The following is a 21,033-nucleotide window of genomic DNA, read 5'->3' on the forward strand; positions in this document are numbered from 1 at the left end:
CAAGGAGATCAAACCAGTCAATTCTAAAGGAAATCAATCCTGAATATTCATTGGAAGGACTGATGCGGAAGCTCCAATACTTTGGCTACCTGATGTGAAGAGTCGACTCATTAGAAAAGACCCTGATGCGGGGAAAGATTGAGGTCAGGAGGAGAAGGGGATGACAGAGGATGAAATGGTTGGATGGTATCACCGATTCAGTGGACATGGGCTTGAGCAAGCTCCAGGAAATGGTGAAGGACAGGGAAGCCTAGCGTATTGCAGTCCATGGGATCGCAGAGAGATGGACATGACTGAACGACTAAACAACAGCAACATGTCCATCGAGTCAATGATGCCATCCAACCATCTCATCCTCTGTTGCCCCATTCTCCCCCTGCCCTCAATCTTTCCCAGCATCGGAGTTTTTTTCCAATGAGTTAAGAACAGGAATAGGGTTTCATTTATGTTTATATTCCATAGTTCATACATAAAGGTAGTGCTTAAGAAGTATTTGTCAAACAGCTATATTTTTCCTAAAAGTTCATCAATTGAACCATCACCTGTAGGCAAGAGGTGAAAAAGAAAGTACTGTGTATACAAGTCTCAGAACCTGACTTCTCCTAATAACTTAAAAAAGGGGGCAGATAAAGGAATCTCCTGATAAATAAATGTGAGTACCTCCCCAGCGTGATCCAAAGATCCTGATTTACTTTGTGCTCAAATGGGACTTTCTACTTTAGGATCATGTATGTGTGGATCATATATCATATCAAGAAAGATGCCATGTGAGCTGTGAAGTGGAAGGCTTCCCTCTGTGGAAGGGCTGAGGCAAAGCTGCTCCATGTTTCCTGTCTGAGGTCCCAATAACACACTAGCTACCATTTCCTTAGCATCTGCCCTGTTCCAAACATTCAGGCATATGATCTCACTTAATCCTCACAAAGATTCCAAGGCTTAGAGGGGTTAAATGGCTTCCCCATGGACCCCTAGGTAAACATGTCAAAAACCAAACCTATGAGCAAGCCTCCCCCAGGTTGGCATTCTCCCAGCACTCCCTGTTTTGGTGAGTGAAAATTTTAGCATCCAGTTCCTCCAGTGAGAAATCCTCTCTTGATACCCAGCTTCCAGTCCTGTGGATATAGTGTCCACCCGTAGACTCCCTGTTGACTTCCATTCCAGCCCAGCCACCAGCTGCCCTCCGTGGATAGCTCAGGAGCCTCCCCAGTGGTCTAAAGTAGACCTCCTCAAATCTAGTCCCAATACTAAGCTTAAGTGGTCTTCTAAAAAGTCATATATTATCATGTGATTTTTTTGATTAAAAATCCTCCAATGCTACTTCTGTTCACTGTTAGAGACCAGGGTCCTTAACCAGGCTCACCATGCCCTCCTGGCCTGGCCCCATGTGGCAGCCCAGTCTCCTCGTTTTCTGGGCCTCGAGCCAACCAGCTGTTCCCTCAGCCTGGAATATTCTTACCATCCCTTTCAGAGCCTAGGTTGATACCCACTCAGCTGCCAAAGCTCAGCTCAATAGTGTCTTCTTCAAGGGACTTGTGTGTAATTTTTTGGCATTCTGTGCTTCTCCATAGTGTTCATCTTATATTTATTTGCTTTATTATTGGATTAATATCTGGTTGTCTCACGAGTCTGTAAGGTGCATGAGGGCAGGGGCCATGTCTGTTTTCATTCACCAAATCTTAGTTCAGAACCTGAAGAGAACAAACAGTTGATGAGTATTTGTTGCATAAATTAATGTAGTAATAGCCAGCAAGTGACAGAACCAAGATTTCAACTCAAAAGCTCAGTGTCTCCTGTCTTTAGTGTGTGGCTAGAACTCTAAATGGTCAGGTGTGGGGACAGAGGAGGGTAGAGGTTGGGAGTCTGGCCCACTCCTCCCTCTGGGACAGGAAGGGGCTGACAGTTGAGTTTGTGGTCACTGAAGATTCACTGGGCTCCAGCCCCATTCCAGGTACTTTGTTCATTCTCAAATTTAATCTCTCTTAACAGTCCCTCAGGAGGTTAAGTAACCTGCCAAGTCGCCCAGAAGTCAAGTTGAAAGCCTAGATTCAAGCCTAGGCCATTTGTCCCTCCACCCATGTTTGTAACCCTTTGCTAACTATCCTTGCCTTACCTTGTTCCTTGTTTTACCCCCTCACTGTGAGTCCCTATCTGACCTTCGTTTTTGTTCCTTTTCTTGTAAATTTGTACTCATTTCTTCTTTAGCTTATCACCTGTCTCTCTTCCCTTCCTTGACTCCTTTTCTCCATGCCTCCATCTTCCCTTCCCCCCAACCCCCTCCTAATTCCATTAGAGTGAGAACCATGACGTTACTTACCTGAAATTTATATTTCAGGAAGCTTTCTATCAGCAGCCAGAAGTCCTGCACACTAGGCAACTTGGTAGAGCAAAATGGAGATGAGAATTATAAATGTCTAAGCTTGTGTCCTCTTATTCTTATGATTGGTTAGCTTTCAGTTTTAAACTGACCTCTGATTTTGAGCTTTGAATTTGGCCTACTAAAGGTAGTAAAAGCAGTACAAAGAAAGGGAACAAAACTTCAAAACTGCATTTTTCTTCCCTATGAGAAGGCCACTATAAACTGTGGAGATGCTTCTCAAACAAAATTAGATTCTGCCACTGCCTGCTGTTTCCCTCTGCGTTTCATCTCTTTTCTCTGAATCGCTGAAGCCTCTCTTGGGACACTAGGTAATCCGAAGAAACAATGGAGTGTTTGGGCACCCAGAGTTCTACAGAGAGCTAAGGCACATTGATTTGCATTTCTGGGTCAGTGTAATTTCACTTTCACTTAACCCTTGTACTGACCCTTGTTTTTCAGCACTTCGGCTCTTTCTGCCATCCGTTCGAGAACGTTCAGTTTCCTCAACCCACAGATGGTAAGTGTCCCTTGGCAACCAAAGGCTTGCATACTGCCCCCAACTCCCCTCTTCAGTGTTCCCAACATCACTGAGGTCTTTTCAGTGAGGAACTGGCCAGTATTTTAGATGTCTCTGAATGCAAATTTGATTCACATTTAAGAAGGTAGGTTTTTTGTGTTAATGGAAGATGAAATAAACATTAAAAATTGCAGTATTCAGTTCTGTCCGTGGCTGCCCAAGTTTTGCACCTCTTCTTGGTTGTAAATCCTTGATGTAATGAATGCCATCTCTCTTGGTATGAGTCATGCTGGGGATTCTATGAAGACCCACAGTGTGTCAGAAAGAGGGACATGATGTATATTTAGGACTTTAGAATAAGGCTATTCTGCTGTCTTATTCATAGTGTAATTTCTGGTAAGAGGGAGCAAAGACCCTAGCAAGATTTAATTACTTGCACTGTGGCAGGAACACGTCATTAGTTGTCCATCTGTAGTGAGGTCCACTTGGCTAGAAGACCCTGTGTAAGGTGCTCTGAGATGCAACATGTTGTACAAAGTGGGATAGCAACTCAATGTCGAAGTAATCGAAATGAAATATTAATGAAATGTTTGCCTCCGAAAGCTTTAACTCAATTGGTAAGAATAATTTTATGGGCTTTTTTTCTTAATTGTAGAAGTAAATCATAATTGTATGATATATGAATTATATCTCAAACAACTGTTTTTAGAGAATAGTAGCAAGAGCATTATAGAAGAAACAGGTAAACAATGAGAAACAAATAAAAACCAACAATAATTCCAGTTTCCAGAGAAAGCCACAGATAGCGTGATTTGTTTTCTATTATCTTGAGTACATGAATACAAAACTGAAATAGTGTATTAAGTAGTGTTGAAATCTTTTCATGCATTGTGAATGTTACATATTCTTCTCCCTCTACATAATGTTCTATCATATGATTGTTTTATAAAAATTGAAACAATTCTTTATTGTTGGACATCTAGGCAGCCTCCAAATTCTGGACAATGTATGTAGCTCTGTAATGACCATACTTGAAACTATATCAATATCTATGATGATTTCTTAGATAAATTTCTAGACATCTAGTTGCTCTAAGAATATGTACTCTTTTAAAGGCTTTAAAACCTATACATATACATATATTCCTTCAAAAAGGTTGTCTCAATTTATACTAGCAGTGTATATACACCACTGTACATATTTTTATATAATTTCTCACCATTAGATATTATTTAAAGATTTTTGCCAATTTGACAAGTGAAAAATAGTATCTCATATTTCTTATTTTAATTCCTTTGAGTTAACTTCTTAATGAAGTTAAACATTCTTTCAAATAATCACTGTCCATTTTAAAATTACTTGTAATTTTTTTGATCATTTATGTTATATGTTGTTTATCTTTTGGTTAATTTGTAAAATTTTTCAAACAATCTGATAAGACTCTACTGAAATGAAAGTGAGGCAAATTTTTCCTTAGAGGAAGAGCAGTGTAGCTGAGATTGGTTACAGAGACAAAGATTGCTCCTGGCTGCTTTCCCCCAGTGTATGGATGTATTTGTTGACTGAGTGTATACCTCAGTTGTTTTCTGGCAAATATCCCCAAGTTGAGAGCCAGAAAGCATCATCTTTACAAATAACTGTGGTTTCGTTTTGAGATAAATAATTACTTGAAGCAAAATAAAGAAAAATTATAAACAGCTTTGAACATTAACCAATCTTATATTTATATCATCCATTTCCAAAGGATTTTAATTCAAAATATTTTTAAAGGTCAATTTATATTTTCTTTTAATTCAGCTGCTTCATGGGTGGGGTGGTTTTTTCCTCTATTTTCCTCAAAAGTTCAGTCCAGTCGCTCAGTCATGTGTGACTCTTTGTGAGCCAATGGACTGCATGGTCATACTGTTCCTCTATTTTAGGAATAATCTAAGTGGGGTCAGAACTTAAAGACAGACAAAAGGAACTCCTAAGAATTTGATGTTTGATGATACTGTGTTCCTTTCTCTTTCTCCATTATTGGTTCAGTTCAGTTCAGTTGCTCAGTCATGTCTGGCTCTTTGTAATCCCACGGACTGCAGCACGCCAGGCTTTCCTGTCCATCACCAACTCCTGGAGCTTACTCAAACTCATGTTCATTGAGTCGGTGATGCCATCCAACCATCTCATTCTCTGTTGTCCCTTTCTCCTCCTGCTTTCAATCTTTCCCAGCATCAGGGTCTTTTCCAGTGAGTCAGTTCTTCACATCAGGTGGCCAAAGTAGTGGAGCTTCAGCTTCAGCATCAGTCCTTCCAATGAATATTCAGGACTGATCTCCATTAGGATAGACTGGTTGGATCTCCTTGCAGTCCAAGGGACTCTCAAGAGTCTTCTCCAACACCACAGTTCAAAAGCATCAATTTTTCAGCACTCGGCTTTCTTTATAGTCCAGCTCTCACATCCATACATGACTACTGGAAAAACCATAGCTTTGACTAGATGGACCTTTGTTGGCAAAGTAATGTCTCTGCTTTTTAGTATGCTGTCTAGGTTGGTCATAACTTTTCTTCCAAGGAGCAAGTGTCTTTTAATGTCATGGCTGCAGTCACCATCTGCAGTAAATTTGGAGACCAAAAAAGTAAAGTCTGTCACTTTTTCCATTGTTTCCCCATCTATTTGCTGTGAAGTGTTGGGACTGGATGCCAAGATCTTAGTTTTCTGAATGTTTAGTTTTAAGCCAGCTTTTTCACTCTCCTCTTTCACTTTCATCAAGAGGCTCTTTAGTTCTTCTTCACTTTCTGCCATAAGGATGGTGTCATCTTCATGTCTGAGGTTATTGATAATTCTCCTAGCAATCTTGATTCCAGCTTGTGTTCCATTCAGCCCAGTGTTTCTCATGATGTACTCTGCATATAAGTTAAATAAGCAGGGTGACAATATACAGCCTTGATGTACTCCTTTTCCTGTTTGGAACCAGTCTGTTGTTCCATGTCCAGTTCTAACTGTTGCTTCCTGACCTGCATACAGGTTTCTCAGGAGGCATACAGATTTCTCACCAGTAAGGTGGTCTGGTATTCCCATTCCTTGAAGAATTTTCCACAGTTTGTAGTAATCCACAGTCAAAGGCTTTGGCGTAGTCAATGAAGCAGAAGTAGATGTTTTTCTGGAACTCGCTTGCTTTCTCGTTGATCCAACGGATGTTGGCAATTTGATCTCTGACTCCTCTGCCTTTTCTAAATCCAGCTTGAACATCTGGAATTTCATGGTTCACATACTGTTGACGCCTTGGTTAGAGAAGTTTTAGCATTACTTTACTGGCATGTGAGATGAGTGCAATTGTGTGATAGTTTGAGCATTCTTTGGCATTGTCTTTCTTTGGGATTGGAATGAAAACTGACCTTTTCCAGTCCTGTGGCCACTGCTGAGTTTCCAAATTTGCTGGCATATTGAGTGCAACACTTTCACAGCATCATCTTTTAGGATTTGAAATAGCTCCATTGGAATTCCATCACCTCCACTAGTTTTGTTTGTAGTGATGCTTCCTAAGCCCCACTTGACTTTCCTTACAGGATGTCTGGCTCTAGGTGAGTGATCACACCATCATGATTATCTGGGCATGAAGATCTTTTTTGGATAGTTCTTCTGTGTATTCTTGCCACCTCTTCTTAATGTCTTCTGCTTCTTTCAGGTCCATATCATTTCTGTCCTTTATTGTGCCCATCTTTGCATGAAATGTTCCCTTGGTATCTCTAATTTTCTTGAAGAGATCTTTAGTCTTTCTCTTTCTATTGTTTTCCTCTATTTCTTTGCATTGATCACTGAGGAAGGCTTTCTTAGCTCTCCTTGCTATTCTTTGGAACTCTGCATTCAAATGGGTGTTTCTTTCCTTTTCTCCTTTGCCTTTTGCTTCTCTTCTTTTCTCAGGTATTTGTAAGGCCTCCTCAGACAACTGTTTTGCCTTTTTGCATTTCTTTTTCTTGGGGATGGTGTTGCGCCCTGCCTCCTGTACAATGTCACGAATCTCTTTCCATAGTTTTTCAGGCACTCTGTCTATCAGATCTAATCCGTTGAATCTGTCAACTCCACTGTATAATCGTAAGGGATTTGATTTAGGTCATACCTGAATGGTCTGGTTCCTCTGCCTTTTCCAAAACCAGCTTGAACATCTGGAAGTTCACAGTTCACGTATTGCTGAAGCCTGGCTTGGAGAATTTTGAGCATTACTTTACTAGCATGTGAGATGAGTGCAATTGTGTGGTAGTTTCAGCATTCTTTGGCATTGTCTTTCTTTGGGATTGGAACGAAAACTGACCTCTTCCAGTCCTGTGGCCACTGCTGAGTTTTCCAAATTTGCTGGCATATCGAGTGCAGCACTTTCACAGCATCACCTTTGAGGATTTGAAATAGCTCAACTGGAATTCCATCACCTCCACTAGCTTTGTTCGTAGTGATGCTTTCTAAGGCCCACTTGACTTCACATTCCAGGATGTCTGGCTCTAGGTGAGTGATCACACCATCATGATTATCTGGGTCATGAAGATCTTTTTTGTACAGTTCTTCTGTGTATTCTTGCCACCTCTTCTTAATATCTTCTGCCTCTGTTAGGTCCCTACCATTTCTGTCCTTTATTGAGCCTATCTTTGCGTGAAATGTTCCTTTGGTATCTCTAGTTTTCTTGAAGAGATCTCTAGTCTTTCCCAATCTGTTGTTTTCCTCTATTTCTTTGCATTGATCACTGAGGAAGGCTTTCTTATCTCTCCTTGCTATTCTTTGGAACTCTGCATTCAGATGGGAATATCTTCCCTTTTCTCCTTTGCTTTTCGCTTCTCTTCTCTTCCAAGCTATCTGTAAGGCCTCCTCAGACAGCCATTTTGCTTTTTTGCATTTCTTTTCCATGGGGATTGTCTTGATCCCTGTCTCCTGTACAATGTCACGAACCTCTGTCCGTAGTTCATCAGGCACTCTGTCTATCAGATCTAGTCCCTTAAATCTATTTGTCCCTTCTACTGTATACTTATAAGGGATTTGATCTAGGTCATACCTGAGTGGACTAGTGGTTTTCCTTACTTTCTTCAATTTAAGTCTGAATTTGGCAATAAGCAGTTCATGATCTGAGCCACAGTCTGCTCCGGTCTTGTTTTTGCTGACTATATAGAGCTTCTCCATCTTTGGCTGCAAAGAATATAATCAATCTGATTTCGGTGTTGACCATCTGGTGATGTCCACATGTAGAGTCTTCTCTTGTGTTGTTGGAATAGGGTGTTTGCTATTACCAGTGCGTTCTCTTGGCAAAACTCTATTAGCCTTTGCCCTGCTTCATTCTGTACTCCAAGGCCAAACTTGCCTGTTAAGCCAGGTGTTTCTTGACTTCCTACTTTTGCATTCCAGTCCCCTATAATGAAAAGGACATCTTTTTGGGGTGTTAGTTCTAGAAGGTCTTGTAGGTCTTCATAGAACCGTTGAACTTCAGCTTCTTCAGCATTACTGGTTGGGGCATAGACTTGGATTACTGTGATATTGAATGCCAATATCTGCTGGATCATCGAACAAACAAGAGAGTTCCAGAAAAACATCTATTTCTGCTTTATTGACTATGCCAAAGCCTTTGACTGTGTGGATCACAATAAACTGTGGAAAATTCTGAAAGAGATGGGAATACCAGACCATCTTACCTGTCTCTTGAGAAACCTGTATGCAGGTCAGGAAGCAACAGTTAGAACTGGACATGGAACAACAGACTGGTTCCAAATAGGAAAAGGAGTACGTCAAGGCTGTATATTGTCACCCTGCTTATTTAACTTCTATGCAGAGTACATCATGAGAAACGCTGGGTTGGAAGAAACACAAGCTGGAATCAAGATTGCCGGGAGAAATATCAATAACCTCAGATATGCGGATGACACCACCCTTATGGCAGAAAGTGAGGAAGAAATAAAGAGCCTCTTGATGAAAGTGAAAGAGGAGAGTGAAAACGTTGGCTTAAAGCTCAACGTTCAGAAAACTAAGATCATGGCATCTGGTCCCATCACTTCATGGGAAATAGATGGGGAAACAGTGGAAACAGTGTCAGACTTTATATTTTTGGGCTCCAAAATCACTACTGATGGTGATTGCAGCCATGAAATTAAAAGACGCTTACTCCTTGGAAGGAAGGTTATGGCCAACCTAGATAGCATATTTAAGAGCAGAGACATTACTTTGCCAACAAAAGTCCGTCTAGTCAAGGCTATGGTTTTTCCAGTGGTCATGTGTGGATGTGAGAGTTGGACGGTGAAGAAAGCTGAGCACTGCAGAATTGATGTGTTTGAACTGTGGTGTTGGAGAAGACTTTTGAGAGTCCCTTGGACTGCAAGGAGATCCAATCAATCCATCCTAAAAGAGATCAATCCTGGGTGTTCATTGGAAGGACTGATGTTGAAGGTGAAACTCCAATACTTTGGCCACCTCATGCAAATAGTTGACTCATGGGAAAAGACCCTAATGCTGGGTAGGATTGGGGGCAGGAGGAGAAGGGGACAACAGAGGATGAGATGGTTGAATGGCATCACCGACTCAATGGACATGGGTTTGGGTAGACTCTGGGAATTGGTGATGGATAGAGAGGCCTGGCGTGCTGTAATTCATGGGGTCGCAGGGGGTCGGACACGACTGAGCAACTGAACTGTACTGAACTGAACTGAACTGAATGGTCTAGTGGTTTTCCCTACTTTCTTCAATTTAAGCCTGAATTTGGCAATAAGGAGTTCATGATCTGAGCCACAGTCAGCTCCCCGTCTTGTTTTTGCTAACAGAGTTGCTATACAGAGTTTCTCCATCTTTGGCTTCAAAGAATATAATCAATCTGATTTTGGTATTGACCATCTGGTGATGTCCATGTGTAGAGTCTTCTCCTGTGTTGTCAGAAGAGGGCGTTTGCTATGATCATTATTGGTTACATGACCTTAACTAACTCTCTTTGCTGCTACCTGCCTGAGGCAAGAGGGTAGGGGGAGTTGGTTGAGACACCAGTTAGATCTCTTTAAGCTTGTAGTATTTTCCAAAATTAAGATGCCTAATCATTTCAAAGTATCATTTTTTTTCCTGCTACTTAAAAATATAAATATTGCTCAAGTATGGCTGCACTCACACATGCGTGTGTGTTAGTTTACACATTTTGTTACCTGATCATTCATCATTAAAAATATTTTTTCATTTTGCCTTTCAGAATTGTAAAATGTGTACATAATTTTCTAATTTCTGCTAAGTTTGTTATTTTTTAATGACTAGCAGTCACTCCTCTTATTATTAACTAATGGAGATAGTGATGGTGACATCTTAACCCAAAGAGGTGTGTAAGGGTACTTAAAGGGGCCTATTAAGTTGCCCCTCACTTAGAAAAGGATTGCTGTCTTTGAACAGAGCAACATCATCATTCGTTTCCAGATTGTGAGGAGGGAGTGAGGATAATACTTTAAGTGATGAAGTTGGCATTTCCCATCTGTTGTGCTTCAAACATAGGCCGCCTCCTCTCTACCAATCACAAATATAAAAACTCTGCTGATGGTTTGACCATCTGGATTTCCCATCAAACCCTGTCTTCACACCTGGCAATTCAGTGCAGGTCTTTGATTGATGTTTTTCAAAATTGCCTCATAAAATCAAAGGACAAACAAACAATATTTTTCTAGAATTTGTAAACCAACATTCATAACTTTTGTTATTGCTCTTAGAATTGTTAATAATCTTAGCCTTGGGTGATTTCAGAAATGCTTTTTTTTGTTAAGCAGACCATCACATTCTCACTAGCTACTCGTGTTTACTTTACCATTGTCAGAACTTAAGATTAAAGCAGTGGATGATAATAGTGTCAGGTTAAATATTAAGCACAATGAGTTTCATATTCACCTTTAATTAAAATATTTACATGCTCATGGTTTGCCTTCTCTTAGGGTTACATTTGTCAGCTGGCAGGCTCTGCTAACGGAATAGCTGTTTAAAATGCCACTTTGAACTTGTCCAAGAGTGTAACATTATTCTGAATTATTATTAACTTAACCATTGGCACAGACCTATATGCCTCTAACTGGCTTGGTTCCAAGCCCAGGTTGGGATCCAAGGGCTGCCTTAGAACAATGCTATAGGCCCTGAGTTTCCTTTTTCTCTTAGTCACTACTCAAACAGTAATTTGCTTACTTTTACTATTTCCTAATTTTTCAGAGGAATGACAGACAAGGTATTAAGCTTTGGTTTTTCTCCAGATCCTATCAGTTTCCTCAAACACAATTATCTCCCCTGTTAACCCCTGGTGCTCTGCTGGGGATTGTGGGTATCTCTCCACCGCCCCCCCCAACCCCTCCCAACCCTCCACCCCCCAACCAGCTGCTGCCTCTCCTCTGCAGCTGTAGTTGCTTTTAGGGAGCAGGGAACTGATTCCACTAGGTGTTATACACATGGAGACCTTTTAGCAGAAATAGCATAAACGGGAGCTCTCATTGCTTCCCTGATATTAGAAAGGACCTGGTGACTTAAATATCACATATTTTACTTCCTTTTTAGTTCAGGTGAGGGACCAAATACAGTCTTGGGGCAGAATGAAGCTGACCCTGGTAGGGTTGTTTTTGCCTGCTAACTCTACCCTGGTGAGATTCTGAATAATTATTAATAACTTTGGAAGATCCAGGGCACAAGGAGATGATTAAATGTAAGATCTGGACCATCTACTCTGAACTATGTAGCACTACTATTAAAGATGATAAAAGAAGCTTTCATCAGGTTAAGAATGTGGTTTGAGGAACACATTGCTGCCTCCTTGGTAGGTTTACTTCCTTCTTTCTTTGTGAAGCTTTACAGTAAGTAGCTCAGAGTGAAACTAGAACTTGATGTGGGGAAGGAGGATGGGGTGGAGGAACAGTCATGTTATTAAGTTATTGCAAATGTAGTGACTGGTGATTTTACACGTACGCATTCCACATTACAGGAAGCTCACACATCTAAGAGACCATGCCCTGTTGGTCCCTCATCACCAAATTTTCCATTCCCTGCCTCTAAAATCTCAGCTTCCCAAATGCTTGCTTATTTTATCACGTCAATTACTTTTCTATAGTGAAGGAGGAATAGGTCCCTTGAATTTCAAGAATAAGAAAGCAATCTACAGGAATCAACCAAATCTAAAGGACAAAAGAGATTTTTTTCCCAGTCATTTGCAGATTATAGTATGTTCCTCCTTCACTTCACAATACTTCCTTTGAGATGGCTTTTTTAAAACAATGAAAACAAAATAATCTTGCCAGTAGGGTCATGGAAAATTTTACCCACTCCATTTGTTCACAGTTGCCCATCCCTTCTCATTTCTTTTCCTTCTTTATATATAAAAACTTCTTTTTGAGCTTCTTTGATTTGTTTTTCTATTATACAAAGCAATTTATAATGAAAGTTTAGAATAATTTGAACAACGTTAAGGCACATAAATGAAAACACATGCTCCCTCCCCAGTCCCATTTCTTCCAGTCACATTCAGTTAGTACCTGTTCATGGAAGCCAGAGTCAGGGTTTCTGTGAACCCTTGACAAGGGCAGTAAAGAAACACAGAGAAAGAAGAAACTGAATATCAACAAACCTGTTTCCCAAAGATGCACACAGTAAAGGGGAAGGGAGGAAAGAGAGCATGAACTAGACCAAAGAGAGATGAGAAGAAAGAGGCAGCCTCCTGAGGGCAGATTTCTATCTTGACCACCTTTATAAACTTATCAGACTAGGAAAATGCCTACCAGGTAGTGGTGCTCAATGAACAAGAACAAAGAGCAGGAACTAACTGGCTAAGGTTAAGCAGAGTCTATTGAAATAACTTAGGTCTTTTCAGTTTATCAAAGGCTTTCTTGCTTGAATTTTACATCTCTACCTTGGGTTTTTCATCTGTAAGCCACCAGCGTGTGCTACTTTGAGGTTTAGTGCTACAGGTAGTTGCTGCTAAATTGAGCAAATAGTAAAGAAAAAAAACCCATGTAGAACAAATTATACACAGAAGAGGAAGTTTTTGAACCATTTTTTAAAAACTCTAAATATAAAGATTTTATTTAAAAGTGCTTTGTAAAAATCCAAGTTTTATTAATAGAACAACTATTTACTTAAATTTCTGGTTGCCTGAGAAATTCCTTATAAAATCTGAATAAAGTTCAAATATTTAACACAATATCAATCATAGAGAAGTTACACTGTGCAAAACTCTTCTCTAAATAGTAGTGCATTTACCAAACCATTTTTATCAGTAACTCTGGGATTTGTATGCCAGAGGTCATTAAGACTCAAAGTCGCTTCTGGGTCCACTGCCTCCTTGTGGAAAAAGAGACGACAGAGAATTCTCCGTGCTCAGTGCCCATCTCCCCCACAACCTTGGCCACAACTGGTTGAGCCAGGAACCAATACCTGAACAAAAGACAGCCTGCTTTAGGCTTTCCAGCCCCTGTGAGGTGGCCTGAGGTGGCACCAGATTGTGACTGTCTGAACCAATCAAAGCCTCTCTCTTGGGAAGTTTGAACTTGAGACAGAGGGAGAGAAAGACCCAGAAAGAAAAGAGAGAAGAGAGACTACAGCAAACAAGGTAGCCCATTATCAGAAAGAAAGCCAGAGATGTGGAAAGAAAAGGCAATAAGCGGAAACTATGAGGCAATAGATCACTTTAGTAAATCGAGGCTATAAAAGAAGGTGGAGAAGATCATCAGTTAGTGGATTAACAAGAAGCAGCACGTAGAGAAAGGCAGAGCATGCAGGAGATGCTTCAGAAATAAAAGGCTGCTAGAGAAACTGCTGTTTTGTTGTGAGTGATGTTTATTGGGTTGGCCAAAAGGTTTGTTTGGGTTTTTCCCTAAGATGTTACAGAAAAACCTGAATGAACTTTTTTGCCAACCCAATGTTTCTCTCCAGGAGGCCTGGCCTGTGTTCTGGAAACCATTTCGTTTGCTTCTTCTACCCTCCCAAGTATCCCTGCAGTGGAAACCCTGAGGTAAATGAGAAGGTTTCTGTGTTGTGCAAATTCCCACTTGTGAAAAGAGCAGATTGTTTAGAGATAATCATGAACATTCTTCTGCTACAGTTTGAGAGAGATATATAGATGCCCTGGGGAAAACTTTTACTGTTGTTGTTGTTCAATTGCTAAGTTGTGTCCTACTCTTTGCAACCTATGGATTGCGGCACTCCAGGCTCCTCTGTCCTCCAGTATCTCCCGAAGTTTGCTCAAACTCATGTCCATTGAGTTGGTGATGCCATCCAACCATCTCATCCTTGGTCGCCCCCTTCTCCTCCTGCCCTCAGTCTTTCCCACCATCAGGATCTTTTCCAATGAGTTGGCTGTTTGCATCAGGTAGTCAAAGTATTGGAGCTTCAGCTTTAGTATCAGTCCCTCCAATGAATATTCAGGGTTGATTTCCTTTATGATTGACAGATTTGATCTCCTTGTTGTCCAAGGGACTTTCAAGAGACTTCTCCAGCACCACATTTTGAAAGCATCAGTTTTTTAGCACTCAGTCTTCCTTATGGTCCAACTCTCACATCCACACATGACTACTGGAAAAACCATAGCTTTGACTATACAGACCTTTGCTGACAAAGTGATGTCTCTGCTTTTTAATATGCTGTCTAGGTTTGTCATGGCTTTCCTTCCAAGGAGCAAGCATCTTTTAATTTCATGGCTGCAGTCACTGTCTGCAGTGATTTTGGAGCCTTAGAAATATCGTGTCATAAAGTCCACTCAATAAAGTCCACTCTTTCCCCTTCTATTTGTCACGTAGCGATGGAGCTGGATGCCATGATCATAGTTTTTTGAATGTTGAGTTTTAAGCCAACTTTTTCACTCTTGTTTTTCACTCTCATCAAGAGGCTCTTTAGTTCCTCTTCACTTCCTGCCATTAGAGTGGTATCGTCTGTATATCTGAGGTTGTTAATATTTCTCCTGGAAATTTTGAATCCAGCTTGTGATCCATCCAGCCTGGCATTTCACATGATATACTCTCCATAGAAGTTACATAAGCGGGGTGACAATATACTGCCTTGACATACTCCTTTCCCAGTTTTGAACCAGTCAGTTCTTTCATGTCCGGTTCTGATTGTTGCTTCTTGACCCACATACAGACTTATCAGGAGACAGGTAAGGTGGTCTGGTACTCCCATCTCCTTAAGAATTTTCCACAGTTGGTTGTGATCTACACAGTCAAAGGCTTTAGCCTAGTCAATGAAGCAGAAGTAGATGTTTTTCTGGAACTCTCTTGCTTCCTCTGTGATCCAGTGAATGTTGGAAATTTGATCTCTGGTTCCTCTGCCCTTTCTAAACCCAACTTGTACATCTGAAATTTTTCAGTTCACAGACTGCTGAAATGTTTACTAGTTTGGAAGATTTTGAGCATAACCTTGTTAACATGTGAAATGAGTACAATTGTACAGTAGTTTGAATGTTCTTTGGCATTGCTTTTTTGGGGATTAGAATGAAAACTTGCCTTTGCCAATCCTGTAGTAACTGCTGTGTTTTCCAAATTTGCTGACATATTGAGTGCAGCACTCTAATGGCATCTTCTTTTAGGATTTGAAATAGCTCAGCTGGAATTGCATCATCTCCACTATCTTTGTAGTAATGCTTCCTAAGTCCCACTTGACTTCACACTCTAGGATGTCTGGCTCCAGGTGAGTGACCATATCATTATGGTTATCTGGGTCATTAAGACCTTTTTTGTATGGCTCTTCTATGTATTCTTGCCATCTCTTCTTTACATGGTGGAAAATGCTTTGCTAGGTCACCACAAGATCCTGTTTTCCATACTGTAGATGTAGACATTTGATTTCATCTGTGCAGCCAGTGTTGACTTGCACCAACAAGGATTGAGCAGGTTTATACTGTGAACCAAAGACAGAGGTACAATTTGAGATAGAACTTCCAGAGACTGTGCTTGATTTTTCTGTTTTTTTGACACTGTTGAATGTCTTCTTACCAAATCTCTCTTTAGAGTCTTTCTCTTTTCTTTTGAGCATTACATCTCTTTTTCCTCTTTTGGGTCCATAGATGTGTATGCTTCTGGTGGTTTGCCTTTCATCTCTTTTCACCTTCTCTTCTTGCCCTCCATAGAAGTGCGTTCCACCACCGAGCTCTCCTCTGCCCAGGTGACACCCATCAATGAAGCCCTCATCACTCTACCACCTGCCCATATTTCCACATCTCTGTGGCATCTGAAAAGCTCACCAGCATCTGGATTCACTGAGTTCAAAATGGAAATTGTTTTCTTTCTCCTTCAGAGTTCTTCTTTCCATGGTTCTTCCCCTTGTCCAAGGTGGAACCTCATGGAGCCAGGCCCAGAGCTCAGAATCCCTTTTATTTCTTTTCTCTGGTGCACAACAGCTATCCTTTTAAAGTCTTAGCAGTTCTGCCCATGTGATACAATCTCATCCATTGCTTTCTATGTTTATTATTTAATGCCACTGAGCAAGTTATGCCAAAGTTTAGCTTAAAACAGCACATTTATTATTTTGCAGAGTTTCTGAGGGTTAGGTGGCTTAGCTAAACTGATCTCTCCTGAGGTTTTGGCAGCTATTGGCCAGGGCTACCATCACTGAAAAGCTTAATGAGGGCTGCAGAGTCCATGGCCAAGAGCACTCATGTGGTGGTCAGCAGGTCTCCATTCCTTGCTGGCTGTTGACTGAAGGCTTCTCTTCCTCACTCTGTAGGTCTTTCCATAGGTGTGCCTAAAACAACAACTTGCTTCTCCCCACAGGCAGGGAGAGGGATGGGGAAGGGTGATGGTAGCAGTGAGGGAGAAGGGAGACTCAGGATGGAAGCTGAAGTCTCTCTATAACCCAATCTGGTAAGTCATACAATGTTAGTTTTGCCCTATTCGATATGTCATTAATAGAGGCAAATTGCTAAGTACAACCCACACGCAACAGGAAGTGAATTGAGGGAGAAATGCCAAAGGATTTGTGGCTGTATTTCTAAAGTCACCCCCCGCCCCCAGTTCATCTCTTCTTCTGTGGTCCGAGGTCAGGTTTCCATCACTTCTCACCAATGTTTATTCTTAAGAGGAAGACCAAGATCCTTAATAAGTCTACCTGGCCCATGTCTTCATTTCTGTGCTGCCACATAACTGCATTGTATTTATCTGTCAGTTACCTTTTCTCTCTGAGTCTTTTTCTCACTCTCTGTCCCAAGTTCAAACTCCGTCAGAGAGGACCTCTGATTGACTCAGGCACTTGATGTCTGGCCTGACTCCAGGCCAACCACACAGGGGCCCAGAGAGCCTAGTGGAGGCTTTCTTTTGGTCAAGTGTTGGTTTCTAACTCAACCAATTGTAGCCAAGGTGGAGGGTGACTTGACCCTGCCTAATGGTCCCATATCTCAAGCCCCATTCTCCCTGCTCTACGATGCTCTGCCTCCGTCGGTCTTTTTCAGAATGTCTGGAGGGCCCATCCCCCTCCTTACAGAGCCTGTGCTTGTCCTTCTCCTCTGCCTGGCAAGCTCTTCTCTCCAGCACTCCCGGTTGGCCGAATCCTGTGCATCTTTACATCTTGGCTGGACGTTCCTGCTTCAGGTCAATGTGCTCACCTCTCCACCTATCTTAGATCCTTATGAGCTGTCAGAAAACCCTATACTTTTCCTTTTTAACCCTTATTTGTATGGCTATCTGTGTAACATCTTGGTCCTCTGCTGGACTGTAGCTTCCATGAGCGCAGGGACTATTTTGCACACAGTGTCTGATACTTGCTTCGAAAACAGGCACTTTATTTTATCAAGTCCCCAGCCTTCAGGCTCCTCTGTAGTATACACAGTGGCACAATCCTTTCCCAATATCATGCTTTTCCCTTGCTCACTTTCAGTGGTCTTCAGGTGCCTGCAGGACAGTCACCTCTCTTTAGACTGTCATTCAAGGCCCTTTGTAATGGAGACCCATCTCTCCTTTGTGCTTTGTTTCTCAGGACCCCTTTTAACAGACCCCAAAGTTCTAAGCACAGTGAATTACTTGCTATTCCTAAAACTCACTTAATGCTTTATTCTCTGCATCTTTGCACCTATTGTTCCCTATATACTGGCGTGTATTCTCTTTGCTGCGATTGCATCGCAGTCTCTTAGAAAACCTTTTAGTTCGTATCTTGTGGGTTGCTTGTTTTTAAAACCAAATACGTACATATACTTTGTAGGTGCTAGACACTAGTCTAAGAACTTTTAAATTCATTTCATGTTTCATGATTATGAAATGACACATCTTTAAGACAAATCCGCTTACCATTCCCAGATAGGGGAAAGCTCAAGTAATTGGTGCAAAGAAATACCTAGTACCTGTCAAAGCTGGAGTTTGAACCCAGTTGTCTGTTTCCAGAAGGCAACTCTGGAGCCTTTGTACTTTCTGCTACTCGAGTGTTACTCTTCGAGGGCAGCTGAGGTGTCTTATTTATCTTTGTATCTCCCATAGGGCCTGGTACGCCGTGGGTTCTGACTAATACTTAAAATATTAATGAAGAGAGCCAGAGGTTCAGGCAGAAAGTGATAAGGGAAAGTGTCACCTTTGAGAGCTATCCACAGATAACAATCTCATGTTCTCACTTTGCTCACAATTCCTCAGTCATTCTTCCCTGGCCCAAAGGCTTGCATCTGAATTCCTTAACCCAGTGTCCTGCCTCATGGATCAGAAACAGTTGGGAAATGAATAATTTGGGTGCACTGTTCTCTCCTTTCCTACAATCTGGCTTTTTCCATCTGTGCATTTATTTGTCCTTCATTCATTCCTGTGTAGGGCTTTTAGATTTTGAAAATGGGAGTGGGGAGGTGGGGGGATGTGGGGAGGGAAAGGGAGGAGAGAGGAAGGAAGGAAAAAAATAAGAAAAGAAAAAGAAGGAAGGAAAGAAGAAAAATATGGATGCCCAGTAAATCTGAACATCAAATCAATAATAATTTTTTAGTATAAGTATGTCCCATGGAATACTTAGGACATTGTTGTTGTTCAGTGGCTGGCTAAGTCATGTGGGACTTTTTGTGACCCCATGAATAGCAGCATGCCAGGCTTCCATGTCCTTCGCTGTCTCCAGGAGTTTGCTCAAACTTATGCCCATTGAGTCAATGATGCTATCTAACCATCTTGTCCTCTCTGCTCCCTTCTCCTTTTGTCTTCATTCTTTCCCTGCATCTTCCCTAGTAGCTCAGTTAGGAAAGAATCTGCCTGAAATGCAGGAGACAGAGGTTCAATCCCCAGGTTGGGAAGATACCCTGGAGAAGGAAATGGCAACCCACTCCAGTACTCTTGCCCAGGGAGTTCCATGGACAGAAGACCTGGCAGGCTGTAGCAGTCCATGGGATCGCAAAGAGTTGGACATGACTGTAAGACTTTTCCCAGCATCAGTCTTTTCCAATGAGCTGACTCATTGGAAACTCATTGGCCACACATCAGGTGGCCAAAGTATTGGAGCTTCAACTAAAAAAAAAATGTTATTTATCTGAAATTGTATTTTATCTGGCAGCCCTGTTCCTGTGGCCTGAAGGTCCTGGGACTCTATGGCTCCCCTGTCTGCGTTTGCAGGTTGGTGACCTCATCTTTAGAGCCTGTGGGCACTTCATGCTTCGTTATTGTTCTGCCCCATCAAACCTTTTCCACTGTGAGCGAATTGTTTCCCAGTCTTGGAATAATCAGTTGACATCAAGATCACAAAAGAGTACAAATCAAATATTCTCTCCCCTAGCTTTAGTTCTCTAAGGCATGGAATGCCCCAGTAAAATCGATGCAACTACTAATATGGAGAACAAATACTAGTTTTCAAGAGTTGAAACCAATCAACTGTTTCTTCATGTATAGTTGATATGCAATGTTGTATTAATTTCTGCTGTACAGCAAAGTAATTCAGGTATACACAAACACACACACATATATATTCTTTTTCATATTGTTTTCCATTATGGTTTATCACAAAATATTGAATATAGTTCCCTGTGCGGTACAGTAGGACCTTATTTGGTTATGCATTCTTCATATAATAGTTTGCATCTGCTAACCCCAAACTTCCAGTCCATCCCAGCTCCACCCCTACTCCCCCTTGGCAACTCTAAGTCTGTTCTCTATGTCTGTGAGTCTGTTTCTGATTCATAGATGGGTTCATTTGTGTCATATTTTAGATTCCACATGTAAGTGATATCAGATGGTATTTGTCTTTCTCTGACTTACTTTGCTTAGTATAATAATCTCTAGATCCATCCATGTTGCTGCAAATGCCACTATTTCATTCTTTTTAATTGCTGAATAATATTCCTTTGTATATTATACCATATCTTCTTTATCCATTCATCTGTCGATGGGTATTTAGGTTGCTTCCATGTCTTGGCTATTGTGAATAGTGCTGCTATGAATATAAGGGTCCATGTATCTTTTTGAATTATCGTTTTGTCTGGGTATATCCAGGAGTAGGATTTCTGGATCATATGGCAACTCTATTTTTTCGTTTTCTGAGGAACCTCCGTAATGTTTTCCATGATGGCTGCACCAATTTATATTCCCACCAACAGTGTAGGAGGGTTCCCTTTTCTCCACACCCTCCAGCATTTGTTACTTGTAGGCTTTTTAATGATAGTCATTCTGACTGGTGTGAGATGATACCTCATTCTAGTTTTGATTTGCATTTCTCTAATATAGTAATTAGTGCAAATCACCTTTTGAATGCTCTATGCTGGATAGAGACTCTAGGTAATGAATCCTTTACCCAGCACAGGCAGGTTGTACAAGGAAGGGGGGTCATCACAGTTACAATGTAGGTGATCAATTTTGTGGTTGAATAAATATGTACTTATTCTTACTTTCAAGGGCTTTATTAGTGTAAACTGAATTTTCACAGACTGATAAACAAACATAAAAAAGAAATTTAAAAGGAAAATGCTTGTTCTTTATTCATGCCCTTTGCCTTTGGTAAGGTGGTTAGTTAGAGGCTGGCTTTTCCCCAGGACAGTACACCTGAGCCAGCTTGATGACTAGTGGTATTTTTTTCATATTTTTAACTTCTTATGATAAACATTTTCAAACAAAATAATATATCAGTTCCCATAAACACATCACCTAGCAGAATAACTACTAATATTTTTCCATATATACCTCCTGAAAATTTTGCTAAATTAAATCAGGCATCATGATATTTCACTCTTAAATATACTAGGAAAAAGGGGAAATTTTCTTACTCAACTATAATACCATTTTTG

At 40.9% G+C, this 21,033-nt stretch overlaps 1 protein-coding gene across 2 annotated transcripts in view; it reads left to right on the forward strand.

Annotated features, from left to right (window-relative positions):
* EGLN3 (egl-9 family hypoxia inducible factor 3) overlaps positions 1 to 21,033 on the forward strand; it is a 457,661-nt gene that overhangs the window by 350,522 nt on the left and 86,106 nt on the right. For both annotated transcript variants that reach the window (XM_081547999.1, XM_081548000.1), the window contains one exon: positions 2,816 to 2,873. In XM_081547999.1, coding sequence (XP_081404125.1) covers positions 2,816 to 2,873 — 58 coding nt within the window. The remainder of the gene's footprint in view (positions 1 to 2,815; positions 2,874 to 21,033) is intronic.

The sequence above is a fragment of the Giraffa tippelskirchi genome, chromosome 12 (genome assembly GCF_054371585.1).
Source record: "Giraffa tippelskirchi isolate mGirTip1 chromosome 12, T2T-mGirTip1v1.2.pri, whole genome shotgun sequence".
Classification (NCBI taxonomy): domain Eukaryota; kingdom Metazoa; phylum Chordata; class Mammalia; order Artiodactyla; family Giraffidae; genus Giraffa; species Giraffa tippelskirchi.